The 14865-nt window shown below is 39.3% G+C and overlaps 1 protein-coding gene across 4 annotated transcripts in view; it reads right to left on the reverse strand.

Moving 5' to 3' along the window:
- Positions 1-3217: 3217 nt before the first annotated feature.
- Positions 3218-14865, reverse strand: part of VSIG1 (V-set and immunoglobulin domain containing 1) — a 29866-nt gene continuing 18218 nt past the window's right edge. For 2 of the 4 annotated variants that reach the window (XM_077146504.1, XM_077146505.1), the window contains 5 exons: positions 14362-14437; positions 9228-9383; positions 8727-8846; positions 6580-6721; positions 3218-3717 (listed from right to left, as the gene is read on the reverse strand). In XM_077146504.1, the coding sequence (XP_077002619.1) occupies positions 3402-3717; positions 6580-6721; positions 8727-8846; positions 9228-9383; positions 14362-14437 (810 nt within the window). In that variant the 3' untranslated portion in view covers positions 3218-3401. Of the gene's footprint in view, positions 3718-6579; positions 6722-8726; positions 8847-9227; positions 9384-14238; positions 14438-14865 lie in introns of all 4 variants that reach the window. The other 2 variants (XM_077146502.1, XM_077146503.1) reach the window with 1 other exon arrangement.

Below are 14865 nucleotides of genomic sequence, written 5' to 3' on the forward strand. Positions count from 1 at the left end.
AAACAATAGGAATTTATTCACTCACAGTTAACAGTCTAGGGGAAATGTCCAAATCAAAGCATCATCAAGTGATACTTTCTTCCCGGAGACTGACAATCCTTGGCTCTGCCATAGGGCAAGCCACATAGTGGTGTCTGCTGGTCTCTCCCTTCTCTTCTAGGTTCCATTGCCTTCAGGTTCTTGCTTCTGGCTTTCTCTCTCTGTATTACATTTATAAAGTACTCCAGTAAGAGGATTAAGACCCATCTCGAATGAGGTGGGTCATACCTTAACTGAATAGCCTCATCAAAGGGTCCTACTTAGAAGGGGTTTATACCCATAGGAATGAATCATATTTAAGAACATGTTTTTCTGGGGTACATAACGGCTTCCAGCCACCACAGTAAGTCCCTGAATGAGATTTACAGTGCAATAATCTTGTAAAGGCTAAAACTAATCAGAATATTTAGGTAATGACCTGTTCCATTATTTTCTGATCCACTGCTGAGTAAGCAGGAAAAAAACCTTTATTTTGTTCCCTTATTGGAAAAATCTTCAACATGTAAGCCAATGTTCCTGCCCAAGTAAAATTTAGTAAAAAGGAGTTTTAGAGAGTCTCAGAATTGATCACAAACATAAATACAGTGTATTATGGATGTACTAGTAGAAGATTGGGACTAGAATGAATTATGTGGACTAGATAGTCACCTACATGATTTCGATTTGAGAGGGGCTGAGAAGGTTCCTTTTTCCAGAAAGATCCCCCCTCTGGATTGTTTCAGATGTTCACTGGACAAGAACAAATCTTGGAATGGATTCCTTTTGAAAGGATGGCAAGTGTAGAAATAGATTCTGAGCAATGAATTCTTACTAGGGGATGCAGACCTGAGTATGTCACCAGGTTATGAGAAGCCTGGGTGTTTGAAAAATAAGGTGCCAACAGGTCAAGAAGGGCAGTGAAAAGAGCAATTCAAAGATACCTCTTCAGATAAACCTCACCTGCCTCTCAATCTTGCCCAGTTAGTGTTTCTGCAAGGGGAACATGTACTTTATATTTTTAAATCCATGCCTTTCCATCCATTCCTGTCAGATTCATTATGTTGATTTCAGGTCAGCTTTTGTGCTTTCAAAATCATTTTGAATCCTGATTCTGTCATACAACAGTAACCAGAAGCAAATTACCCATAAATTTATTGTGTGCCTTCTGTCTAAATCACTGGCTCCTAATTTTGGATTCAGGGAGTCTGTAATTCACCTAACTGTATGTGACACTTTCTGTATCTAAATATTTTTCTGTGGACACAGGTTCAGAGTTTTCAGCAGATTCAAAGTGGTTAAAAACCACTGATCCAACTATTCATCAGTATTTTGAATAGAAGGTGCTTTAAAGTACATAGCTCTGTAAGACCTCTAATTGTGCCTTCCCCCCCTGGTCAGCACTGATCCAGGAGAAATTTTTTGGTGTAGTTGTTGACTATTAAGTGTTAGTCTCATTTTTTGGTGATTTGCCTCTGACATAAAGGTGGAAGAGAAAAATGCATTCCAGCTACTTGGGCAATTTAGTAGTTGAGATTTTTACACTGCTGGCATTTAGTTTATAATTTCTAAATCTAAAGTCATTCTTAAGGCCGTCATTTTGTTTCCTGGATTTTCCAATATCCCATCAGATACCATATATCAGAGTATCATATTTAGTCTGAATTTTAGATGTTTCAAAACACCTGAAATTAGCAGAAAATAGAAACATCAAAGAAAATACCTAAATAAAAGCTTGCTATCTCCTCTTCAGATGTCTCTGGACAAGAGTAATGTTAATTTCAATTTCAATCTACCTTAAAATCTACAAAGACCTCATCAACCAATGTATTTCTTAAGGTTTCCCAATATGATCTCTCTATAAAAGGAGTCCCAAGTTAAGAAAAATCGTTTACTTGAAAATCTGGATGAGCTAGAGATCCATTACTTGATTTAAAAAACAGTCACCTTCAAAAACACCAGACACCAGGTTTGATTCCCAGTGCCTGCCTGTGTTTAAAAAAAAAAAAACAGACACAAGAAAGTATTACTACTGCATGATTCCTTTTATTTAAGGTCAAGAAAAGGCAATGCTAATCTCTAGGGATGGAAAGCAAATCAGTGGTTGCCTGGGTCCAGAGATGATTGAACAATAAGGGGCACGCAAATATCTTGGGATGATGGAACTGTTCTGTATTATGATTGTCAATGTGGTTTCGTAGGTGTATATATCTGCCAAATGTACATTTGAACTGTGTGCAGTTTACTGTACATAAGTTGTACCTCAAAGTTGTATGTAAAAGGATTCACCTTAGAAGTCATTATAAGATTTTATTGGCTATTATTTATTGAGCCATAAAGTAGGATTTAAAATGATTGATTACCTGCTAATTTCTTCCAGGTGGTATGTGGGAGAAATATAATCAATGAAAAATCTTTTTAATAGTGAAGTAGAGGTGGTATCAATGCATTTTAGTTAATATTTAGTGTTTATACAAGATGATACTTCTATTAATATGGAGCATAATAACAGTAACACAGATTATTTAAATAATTAGTTGGGGTTATCTAAAACAGATCTTAAATGTTCATTTAGAAAAGTTTTGGGGTCTGGCCCTTTCAAAGCAGATAGCATCAGACATTGTGTTATCATAATCGTTCATTCAAAGCTAAATTATACATCACCTATGATATCGACATTTTGTATTCCCTAAAGGAAAATTTTATCTGGAATCATTTTCCTATACATCATTTTGCTTTTTAATATTGGATTATTTTTTAAATTTGGTATACTTAGATACTGGATAGCTGGGTGGCTACTTCGGAAATCTTATATGATAAATGAAGCATTCATTTTATGACCTGATTTTAAATGCTGTTCACAAATTAATATATATCCTTTGCATATTCTCTGGAGTTTTTGAAGAAATTTTGTTCCAGTCTATGAGATAATGCTGGTAAATTTTTTCTTGGTGACCGATGTGAAAATGAACAGGGAAGCTCTGACAACTAGTACTAGAAACAATACTGAATCTTATTAATGCCACCTTGTTGTGTGTGTGTGTGGAACATCACGAGAGAACAACTAAAGATAGACAAATAAGATTTTCTGAAATACAGCACAAGTACTGTTGTCCCAAAACTTAACTGAGTTAGAAATCACTCGTCTACTTGGCATTTGTTATTTTTACATGTTAATAAAATTTTAAGTATATTATACTAGTTAGACAGGAATCCTTGAATTTATTTAGTAGTTATCTTGACATGCTTGTTAAGAATTCAGAGTTGGAGGCTTCTAAGGGCTGGTTAAAAAGGCAGAGGTGATGGGGAGGTTGCTTATGTCAACTGAATTCCAAATGGAACTGGTGGGTTCCTTTGGATGTACGCTATTATTTTAGACCACCAGCTTACGGCTTGGCCACCCCCTTCTCCTCATCACAGAGAGGCTCGATTACAATCCCAGGATCTGGCTCTGGCTCCGGCTCCGGCTCCGGCTCTGGCTCCGGCTCCGGCTCCGGCTCCAGTTCGATCTCAAGCTCAGGCACTGGCATGGCAGGCTCCATGGAAGGCTCTGAGCCAGGCTTCGGCTGGGGGTCTGGTTCATGGTCTGGCTCCAGGACAGTAGCAGGGTTGGTCTCAAGGGTGGAAGGTGCTTCAATCTGGACAGCGTCTTCAGGTGGCATTGCTTCGGATTTGGTACTTTGGTGGGCTTTTGTCATTGGTCTGCAGGAAGAAAGCCCAGGAAGAGCAGGTTAGGGAAACATTGACCCTGAAGGTTCTTCACATGGAGCCACATGCTCTGTAACTACAGTGACCATAGTTCCCAAACTGTTCAAGACGTGTAATTTTGCATATTCTGACCGCATGTCTCCATTTTGGCTCAGACAAGTTAGGTCTCATTGAGGGTTCAAAAAGGACAGATCACACCAATATTTAAAAGGTGGGAAAACCGAGGTCAGGAAGAAAGGGTCTAAAAAAAAAAATAACAGTTTTGAAGGCAAAATCCATGGTTCTGATGTATCTCTTTGTCTCTCATTCCATCTAGCACAATACTTTGCACATAGCAGGCACCCAACAAACAGTTGTCAAGTAAGGAAAGGAGGGAGGAATGTACATGAACAAGTGTGAATACACTAAAAAAGAAATTGCATAGTGTTAAGAGAGTGGGCTGTAGGTAGGACTGCATGCTGACCTCTGGGCCCTAGGCACTTTTGCCTTTGAGAGTCCCTTCTTCCATGAAAAATATTAAAATTATATTTTACGACTGTCACTATGAAGACAAATATATTAATATTATATATGAAAACATTTTCTTTGACCTTAAAGTTCATTCTTCCTTCTGACTAAAAGAAATTAAAACATTTTCATTACCCCTTAAAAGTGTTGTGGGCCCTAGGGACTTCTTCCTCTGCCTAATGGATAGTCAGTTCAGGCTGTGGGTCAGATAAGGGTTTTGATTCCAACACTTTGTTACTTACTCTTCTATGTAACTTTAAACAAATTGCTTTACCTCTCTGAAACTCAGTTCCCTCTTCTGTAGCATGGACAAAAATACTGACCTGTTAGGATTGTTATGGGGACTGTTCAAAATAGCACAGGAATAGCACCTAGCATAGTAACTGGAGCACAGTATATGATGGTTGTTATTACTATTAATTTTAAAAACCATCTCAGTTTAAGTTTGCAAGTGTTTACTGAGCACCACTATGTACCAAGCATATTTTGCAGCTAAGAAAGCAGGGACGATTGACTAGCCTTCAGAAACAACATCATGTCTTAAGAGTTATTAAATGCCAGAATATGTCACTGAAGGAGTTGAGAGATTCTTTTTTCAAGAAATAGAACTCTATCTTTCCAGAATGTATTAAATACCATTTTTAGAGAAAACTACTGGAACAATTTCTTATGTATTCAGGGTCAAATTGCATATGGTGAAATAAAAATGTGACAGAAATTTTAGGGTGCAAATTCCATGTAGAATTGGTTTACCCAGGGCTTTTTCTTCTCTCCATGCAGCTGGGAGCTGCTGTTCTCACTGCTACAGCTCTTGGAAAGATGGCTGCCATTGAGTGTTAATAATGTAACCAAAAGTGAAATAAGAAGCAACCAAAATGGTATGACTTGAAGAGTGTCCCAGAGGCCACCCTACCCTTATATCTCACCCTTATTGGCCTGCCTCTTACTCTTTAGAAGAAGACTGCTGGTGCTGTTTTTTTTTCTCTTGGAAGATATATCCTATTAGGATTTTTATTGTTGTTACAGGCCTAAGAAAGCACATAACCTCATGACCCCCACCAACCTCATCTGTTTCCAAAGAGGAAGAACTCTATAAGGATTGGACTGGTTCTATGACATTCTATTGAGCCCAAGACATGGAGCTTTCACACTACTACACAAGAGTTTAAGATCAGTACCCTTCCCTGTCTGAAGAGTCTCTAACTCTATGATGTCCCTAGTATCAGTAATTAGCCCAATGTTTTTACTTTGATAATCTACTTTGTGGAAGTACAAGTGACTTTGAAGAAGGTAACAAGAACTTACCCAATTTGTCAGTTAAAAAAAGAGAGAGGGAGTCTCAAATGAGCCCAAGGTCCCACAGATAGTAAGGTCAGAGATAATTCTAGAAACTAGGTCAAAAAGACACACAATACCAAGCAAATCCAGCCCCTCCACAATTCCCAGCACTGGGGGTGGGGGGGGTGGGGATGTGGTATAATAGTGATTAAATATATGACCACTGGAAATAGATCTGGCTGTGGGTCACACCGAGTGAATTTTAGTTAACCTCTCTATGCCTCAGTTTCCTCATCTCTAATGAAACCCACCTCATTGGATTAAATGAAATAATACACATAAAGTGCACAGAATGTTAGCTGTGAATGTTATGAATGTTAGCTGTTATTACTTACACTAATGTCTTAATTGACCTCTCAGGGACTGGCTTCTTCTTTGGGAAACAGAGGATAAAGCTCTGAGGGGATGGGATGGGATATAACAGGAGAGAAGAAAAAAGTCTTTGCTAGGGGTTTAGTGCATCCCAGGCCTAGAGTTAGGTGGCATGTCGTAGATAGAACTCCAGGAGCTGAGGAGCAGGAGGAGGGCACTGAATGCTTATTATATAGACAAAGGCCTGATCCTCTGCATTCTTGTCCAGGGCTCATTCTGAAGAATTTGCCATCCTGTTTTACCTGGTTCTGAGGTGCCCAAAAAGTAAGGCCTTCCCTAATAGCTGTCCTCTTCTCTCCTCCAACTCCAAATCAAATATTTGCTCTGCAACTTACTCACTGTGTGACCTTCTGCAAGCACTTAACCTGTCTGAAAAATGAGGCTGAAAACAGTACCTTAGTTCACAGGGTTGCTGTGAGGGGTAAATGAGTTTATGTACACAAAGTGCTTAGAACAGAGTCTGGCACATGATGCTCAGTAAATGGTAGCCATCCTCATTCTTTTTATAAAAACAGCACAAGTGAGTAGAAAGATACTTCTGACATGTTATGCTAAAAGAAATGCTTAGGAAGGGCTGGCTGAGAGAAATATGCCTGAGAAAGTCTGTTTCCAAGTAAAAATGACAAAGTAAGGTCTTACTCAAGCTCGGTGGTAGTTCTAGGATTTCGCTTCCTTTCCTTTGCCTTTGCCTTGTTCCTTGTGAAGCACACAACAGTGATGATAATGGCAGCACCTGCTAGGGTACCCACCAAGGCCCCAAAAACGATTCCAACTTCCGGATCTGAGAGACACATGCAGCTGGTTAGTGAAGTGGAACATAATGTCTACCTCATATATGTGCATGCGGAACTAGTTGGGAATATTTGGGGGCATACTTAAGGTGGGAAGGTGAACTGTAGTGGCTAGGAGAATGGGAAACTCTGGAACTCTGCCAACTGAACCCACAGTGGAGAAGAAAGATGGCAGGCTTGATTATGTAGCTTATCCACTGGAATTTACACACCTAAAGAAAAAATATACCAACCAGAGAGAGCCTGGCTCGTTTTCAACATAGGGTTTCAAGAAGTTGATTCTTCAGTGTATCTTTGCTGACCAGGGAGAAAGATACCAAGGAGTGTGACACTCTGGTCACCAGGGAAATGACCTCTGTTATAGGCTGGAGCATTTCACCAGGCTTTCCCAGAGCATAAGTGAAACAGGTCCCTAAAAATCTTCTTCTCCTCCCCAGATTCTATGCTCACCAAGTAGCCTCATGCATTCAGGCCACTGGAAAGGGATATGTTCATTTCAATGAAACAGGCATCTGTTTATTACATCAGTGTTTGGAAAAACTTAATGAGTGCAAGGTGATCCAGCTGAGCACCAGACCTTCAAGCACTGAGGCACTGTCTCTGAGAGACCATGTCTGGGTTACAAGTGGGCTCATCCCCATCTGCTTCCCTTCAAACAAGGGCAGACATCTTACATTTCGAGTTGAGTTGTCTGATAATTCTTTAAAATTTTTATTATTAAAGGAATAATATAAGTTTAAAAGCCAAATCGCTTTACTAGGCTTATCACAAAAAACAACAATCCTCCATCCAACTCCTCCCCATCTCTGAGCTCCATTCACTAGAGGCAACTGCTTTTTATTCTTTTAGTTGTATCTTCTGGAATTTGCCTCCATATTTCTAACTACTGTGCTTGTTCTGACATGTCTTACCTTTTTCAATTTTATACATTTTCTATTGACGTCCTACTCTGGAAGTTGAAGATGTTGCTTTCTTACACCACCCCTCACACCCACACTCTCCCTGTCTCACCAGCAATGCTCCCTATATAATTAGATCACAAGTTAGGTTAAATCAAAGTTTACAGTATTATGACTATGTACATATTGTTTACAGCTGAGAGATATAGTATATTCTCTTATGTGACTTGTTTTCCCCCTGAGGTTAATAATTGCCTCATTTAAGGATGTGTTTAGTTTTTTTAAATGTATTATCACTAAACCCAAAATTTTCCAGCAAAACTGTTAAACTTCTTTCAATACACTCATGAGATAACCTATCAGATTTTTTTTCCTTGGAGACCTTACTTTTGGAGTCCTCCATCCTCCTCCCTTAATCTGGACTGGTTACTCTCCTAAGCCTGCTGCTCTACTATCATCCTTCAACTTTCTTTCACCATCATCCTAATGATGAGCCACCATGGCCTGCACTCTGTTTCCTTTTTAAAATGAGACCAACAATATATTCTACTTCCTAGATAAGGTGGTTGTGGGGATTGAATGAGATAATGCTCATACAGCACTTGGCACAGTGTCGGACACATAGTTTGTGCTCAGCGTATATTAGCTGTAATTGTGGGTGTTATCATTACTGTTATTCTTACAGGCAGATCTTGGCAAAGTCGTTGTGAACTGGAAAGTTTGCGAGATACAGGTTTGACATAGACAGCTACAGTTTCACCTAGAGTCACCAAGAGCATCCCGAAGAGAAATCCAGCCTGGTACTACCAATAAGGCTGTTGTTTTATTTACTGAATAATAATACCTACCTTCTAGAAATTTTGTGAGACTTGACAAAATTAATTTTTGTAAAGAATTTAGGACACTATGTGGCACATAGAGTATTTTGTAAGCATTCGATATTACTAGGATAAGCATTCACCATATCAACCTATAAATAAAGCACAAAAGTCCCCAGAGAGGCAGCAAGGACTAACTAGGGATCCTAATTAATTTACTTGGCTGACAAATTCAGGACATTGAAGCAGAGAATGTTAAAGCTGTATGATCAACTTACTTGAAGATGTTAGGTCAATTTCACAGGAACCGTTACCAAGGCTGTTGACAGCAGTGCACAGGTAATAACCTTTTTCAAAATTGGTTAGATTTCCAATAATCAAAATCCCGGTGGCTGGGTCTGTCAAAATCATGAAATAGACTTTTCAAACCTCTTGGGTGGACACAGATCATGCCCACCCACTTCCCCACAAACAGCCTCCCATTTTAAAGATGTCCAGGGTCCAACTAGCTCCTCAGGACTGTCCCAAATATAGCCCATCTAGGGCCATGCATATTTCCTCTGCATCCTCCACCTCTGAGGCAAAAACAGACTGCCTTTTAAAGGAGGTGGAAGTAGGGAGGACCAGATCACAATTATCCTGTTTGGGGAGACAGACATTCTTTTAACACCATTCCATGAAAAATGGAAGATTTAGATCTAAAGATGAGCAGCCAGCCACACTCATGCTGCCAATCACCGATACCAGGTCTTTCGGGGGCTGTGCAAGGTTATACTTACCAAAGCTTTCTTTCACTGGGATGATGTTTCTTCCCTCAAGTTTATACCAGTAGTACACAGGGGCAGGTATTCCAATAGCAGAGAGGCAAGAAAGTGTCACAGGGTGGCCAGTTTCTGGTATTCCTTGAATGCTACAATAGGGCTTGGAAGGTTTGACTGCAAGGCAATGACAAAGAGTGAAAATCCTACAAGATGAATGTCAGTCTCTAACAACTGCAGTCATTTCCTCACTTTCATTTTGCAGAACATGTGTGTTTAGTTTAAAACATCTCTAAAAACTTATTCTGACAGTTTTCTGGTTGCACCACCAGGTGGGAGTAGAGCACTTCAGGTGCAGGGAACTCCTAGTCAGGAGGCCATTAAGATTCAAATAGCGTCTCCTCCATCTGCTTGTTTCCTAGATTCATAACCATGAATTTCCACATTGCATCTTAAAATATGCCATATTAAGACACCCAAATGTAACCAAACACTACACGACTATGAATATAGTTTATTCTTTGGAAGTACAATTTTAAGGAACACATAACCCTTAAATGTATTGAGATGATCCATTAATTATTCTTTGTAAAAAAAAAAAAAAACAAAAAAACTTATTTCTTTTTCTTTATGAGTCATTTTTACATTTATTTGTCTGTGGGTGACACAAGGTGACCGAGGGTTTAAATTTGCCTCTTTTCCCTCGTTGGATGTATAGCCCATTGAGGTATGTCTGCCAGGCAGCCCTGAAATCTTGAGTCATTACAAGTACTTACTGAGTGCCTTCTATGTATCCAGCACTGGATTAGACACCAAGAATTCAAAGATAACTTTGACACAGTTCGGAAGTCGGGTGGGGGGAGTGGTAAAAGATGAGTAGAGATATGGGAGAGCAGCAGAAACCATACTCTTAGAGGTCCTGGTATTGCCTGCTGAGGAGGTTTGCTTTCATGTTGAAAGCAGGGAAGACCATGGAAGGATTTTAAGTAGGGAAGTGGTGATGGTCATTTTAATGTTTTAGATGGATTGCTCTGACACTTAAGGGGTGCCCAAACCAAGGGAGAGGAAGAGATTCAAGCAGTATTGAGGACTTAGTGACCACATGGATATAGAAGATGAGGAGAAACCTGGGGTCAATGATGACTTCTGATTTGGGCATCTGGGTACATGCTCTTGCCATCCTCTGAGATAAAGAACACAGGAAGAGGAGGAATAAGGGATGATGATGAGGTCAGTGTGGGACATACTGAGTTGTAGCTACTTATGAAGTGGGGAAGTCCTGTAGGAATCTGGGAACATGAATCTTTTCATTAATCTGACTTTTCACAGTTTATTCCAACCTTAATCTTATATACAGATACGATCTGAATTTCTATACTTTCCAACCCACCTTCCTTATCTTAATTTGGGTATAAAATCCTCCTAAGCCTTAGGTTCTCTATTTTAGCTTAGTTAAACCTTATATGCCTCCAGACTGCTTAGCTCTCCAGCTCTTATTTGTGATGCAGTAATTAGGAGAACAGGTCTAGGTCCACAGAGAATACTGGTTCTGCAACTTTACTCTAGATGTGTTTAGTTAAGTTGCTCAACTTAGCCTCAGTTGACTTGTCTGTAAAATGTGAACAAGAGATTATCTAACCTCAGTTGATCCAACGATTAAACAGAATAACGTATATAATGCCTTGCATATGGAATTGCTATTGGCTGTGGACAAGACTACTTTTTGAGGCCGCATTTTATACCTGCTACTGAAGTTAATTGGCTGGATATAGGTATAGCTTTTTCCATGAAAACACTTAAACAGGTTTCCCCATCCATTAAACAGGTATCGTTTAAAAAGTATTTTCCCGCTTCACTTTTTGTTCTTTATTTCTTACCTTTTCTCAGATGGGAACAACTTATTGGATTTGCCTTTCCTAAATCAGATTGTTTAACCAGAAGTCCATCGCAACTATCATAAGATTTAGGTACTTCCTTTTGTCCTAAAATTGTTTTAAGGTGGCAATTTATATAACTTTTACATTATAATAGAACAATTTAAACAGAAAATAAACTGGGGATGTTTCATTACAAAGTCATACACCAGGATTTGAATGAAATTATGACAAAAACCTGGAATGACTGACACATTTCTTGAGCCCAGAATCAAACCCAGGTAAGCTTTTTTCTTGAACACTTTTTAAATTTTATCCTTTTTTTTTTTTTTAACAAAACTCCTAGGGAATCATTCTGTCTATATATTTTCTAAAACTACTGAATCAGGATGGAATTGACATTTCATCCAGTTAAAGTCCCTAGGAGAACTTGGATGTTTTACTGACAATGCCAATGATCTACCATGTAGCTTTATTGCTTTCAAAAGAGTTGGGGTGGCAGGAAAAGGCTCACCTCAGAAAATAAATGAAAATACTTCAGTGCATTCTCAAGCTTTCTCTAAATTAATCACTTTATTTTTATGTGCCAAATTGCAGAACAAGATGATCATTCCAAAAATTATTCAAACTTATATCTTGGCAATTTTCAGCGATTAACTTTCCAAGACTGCCATACCTAATGGAAATCTCTCTAATGAATGATTGTCCAAACCACCTGGTCTTTGTTCATTGGGGCTTCCTTTCAATAAATTGTGTCCTGCCACTTCAGCCCCTCTTCTGCCTGACACACTCTTGCACATCCTTCAACATTCTGCACAAAAATTACTTTCTCTGATAAGCTTATCCAATTCCCATCACATAGCTTTCAGCTCTTTTCCCTGTGCTCTTACACTTCTCCTCTCCTAACTCTACTGTAATCGTTCATGTTATATATCTGCCTCCTTCACTAGACTCTGATGTTTTGGCGGGCAGAGACACTATATTTTACATCTTTGCACCTCCATTGCCAAGCACAGTAACTAGTACAGGTATTCAGGAATTATTAATGGATTTATGCATGAACAAAGGAATGCATGGGATTGATGTCCATCACTGGGGAGTGACATCCTCTGAAAGATGCATTGGCAAAGAGAGCCTTCTTTAAGGAAATATCAACACCACCTCCCTAATGTTGGCCTCCCTTACCCACCCACCCCCACCATGCCCTCACCCTGGTAAGGGCAAGCAGAATAGGTGCTCATGAGCAATAGGATTTGAGAACTGCCAAAAGCCTCTGTGGTTTTTAGGGGAAAAAAAACGCATCAGTCTCAAAATTTCCAGAAAGCCCAATTTGTAGAATGCTTTTGCTCTTAGCCTGATAAAAACAGAAATTTTATGAGCCACAGGATGATGTCACAGCAGTAACAACCTGACCCAATGGCTTATGGAAAATAACTTGGAGAGGAAATGACCTCAGCTTCCTATGGAAGTTGATTTGGGATCCCCTGAATTTTAAATTCAGGAACATTAGTCTTCATGTCTATTTTCAAGTCCTTAGATAAAGACACTTGCTCGATTTAGACTGTTCCTGGTCAGAAGAACATCCCAGAGAAAGGGAAAAAACAGAAAATCATTAGAAAGCTAATCCCTCAATTTCCTTGAACATTTAAAAACCCTTTATTCTCCAGTATCTCATTTGAGCCTCAGAACAAACCTATTAACAAGACAGGGCAGGAATTACAATTCCATCTCACAATAGCCAGAGAAAGGTGGACTGATTTGCCTAAGGTCACTGAGTAGCAGAACAAGAGCTAGATCCTAGGTCTTCTGATTCCCAGCTTGGTATTAAGGCAATCTACCACCCATTTACTTTCCATGTATATGACTAATCTCAATCAGAATAAAAAGTACCCCAGAAAAGTCCTTGTATATACTCCTTTTGTCTTCCCATGTACCCCAATACCTAGCACAGAGTTTGGCAAAATAAAAACACAGCCGACTGAACTACTCCACTATTATAAAATTTAGCTCTTGGTGAACTTTCCTTCTCTTCCAAGATGGTAGATTCAGTGGCAAAACTCAACTGGTTGACTTTTGGCATCACCTGGGAAGCAAGCCAAGACAACCCTAGACAATTCTTCTAGGAGTGTACCTTGTTACCAATCACTGCTTTCCAAACTAATCAATCATCAAGTCACCGTTTTGATCGAGTTCTGCTTTCCTGTTATGCATGCACACAGCTTGAGAGAAGCAATGACTACATCAGCTCCATTTTGTGTTACTTTTAAGTTACCCAACTGGGTAGCTCAACTGGTTAGTTGGTGAGGGTTGGCAACCCTTTCATCCATCACTTCAGTGCTTCCACCTGCAGACAGGAGCTCAGCTTTCATTGTCCTCTCACAAACAGAGGTTGGAAGTAACCTTGGAAAATTGCCAAAATCATAGGCTCCCTTAGGCAGAAACTGAGTTAAAACCTTATAGCTCCTAGATCAAAATGGACACTCAATCTTGGCTGAGTAAATGAACCACTCCAAATTCGTTTTAAGAGGTTACATGATTTGCCCAATATCACATAGTGAATATTTGTGTATAAATAGATTATTTCTCAATAATGGCTTAACATGTGGTCTTTTCTCCATATAGCACTAACATTTTAAAAGGGGACCTTCTTGCCTTCTTTCAAAAGAAAGATTTATTGGTGATAATTGCTGCAGGCTAGGAGAGGAATTTCGTGTATGAGGGTTGGGGTGGATGAGGGCCTTTTTGTTATTTCTTCAGTTGCAATAAGATGACATTTGTCTTCCACCCATAGAACTGGCTTTAATTGAAGGTTCCCTCTGAAAGAGTTTCTAGTGATCATTTAGTGGGACTATGGGTTGTTCAATCCATTCTTATTTCATCCTTCAGAGATAAGTATCCTTGAAGGTTGTGTTACCTACAGCTATTTGTCATTTTGGCAGCCCTTTTGGTTTGGCAATGTTTCAACAAATTTTATGAGTGATTTCTCAGTGCTATTGTTATGGGTTGGGTTGATGGTATGTCCCTATTTCCCTGATAATAAAAGAAGCAGGGAAGATATTTACTCTAGGGACAGAATTGGCACCATAACTCACTTCCCTGGTTAATTCAATATCCTAAGTTGCTCCAAGAAGAGAAAAGGCAGGAAACACTGTCCATACCTAACACACTGACGTTGAGAGCGCCTTGGTTTGTGCCGACATAATCTGGAGGATTGTTAACATCACAGATATAAATTCCAGAATCTGCTGGTTGCATATGAGAAATAGTGATAGACGCATTACCCGGCTGGGAGGAACCTACAACTCGATCTTTAAATCTCCCGAGGGCTGCAGCTTGTCCACCTGCGGAGTAGTAAATCTAGGATAGAAAAAATAACAGACAATTGCATGAAATGAGAACTCAAGGGTGTTAAGGGCTAGGATAATCTACTTGGAAGCTCCTTCTGTCCAGCACTACCTTCTTTGATAAAAAGCTGTATTTTTTTTTCACACAGAATAGGTCCTTGTGGCAAAGATTTCTCAACTCTGTGGAACACTTTAGTTTTCTCACAGCTACTCACAGCCATTACCTCATGAGCACCTCAAAGCAGCTGTGATGTCATCAGTGCAAGAGCTTACAGATGAGGAGTCAGCTAGAGCTGACATGATCCTAGGAGAATGAGATGCTAGCCTGATGAGTCTATCTGGAGAAACTCATTATATAGAACACAGATGCCAAATGGGAAAACCAAAATCAATTTTTTCATATCATTTTATAAACTTTTCTTGATTTTGAGTTTACCTTGA

Source organism: Tamandua tetradactyla, chromosome X (assembly GCF_023851605.1).
Source record: "Tamandua tetradactyla isolate mTamTet1 chromosome X, mTamTet1.pri, whole genome shotgun sequence".
NCBI lineage: Eukaryota > Metazoa > Chordata > Mammalia > Pilosa > Myrmecophagidae > Tamandua > Tamandua tetradactyla.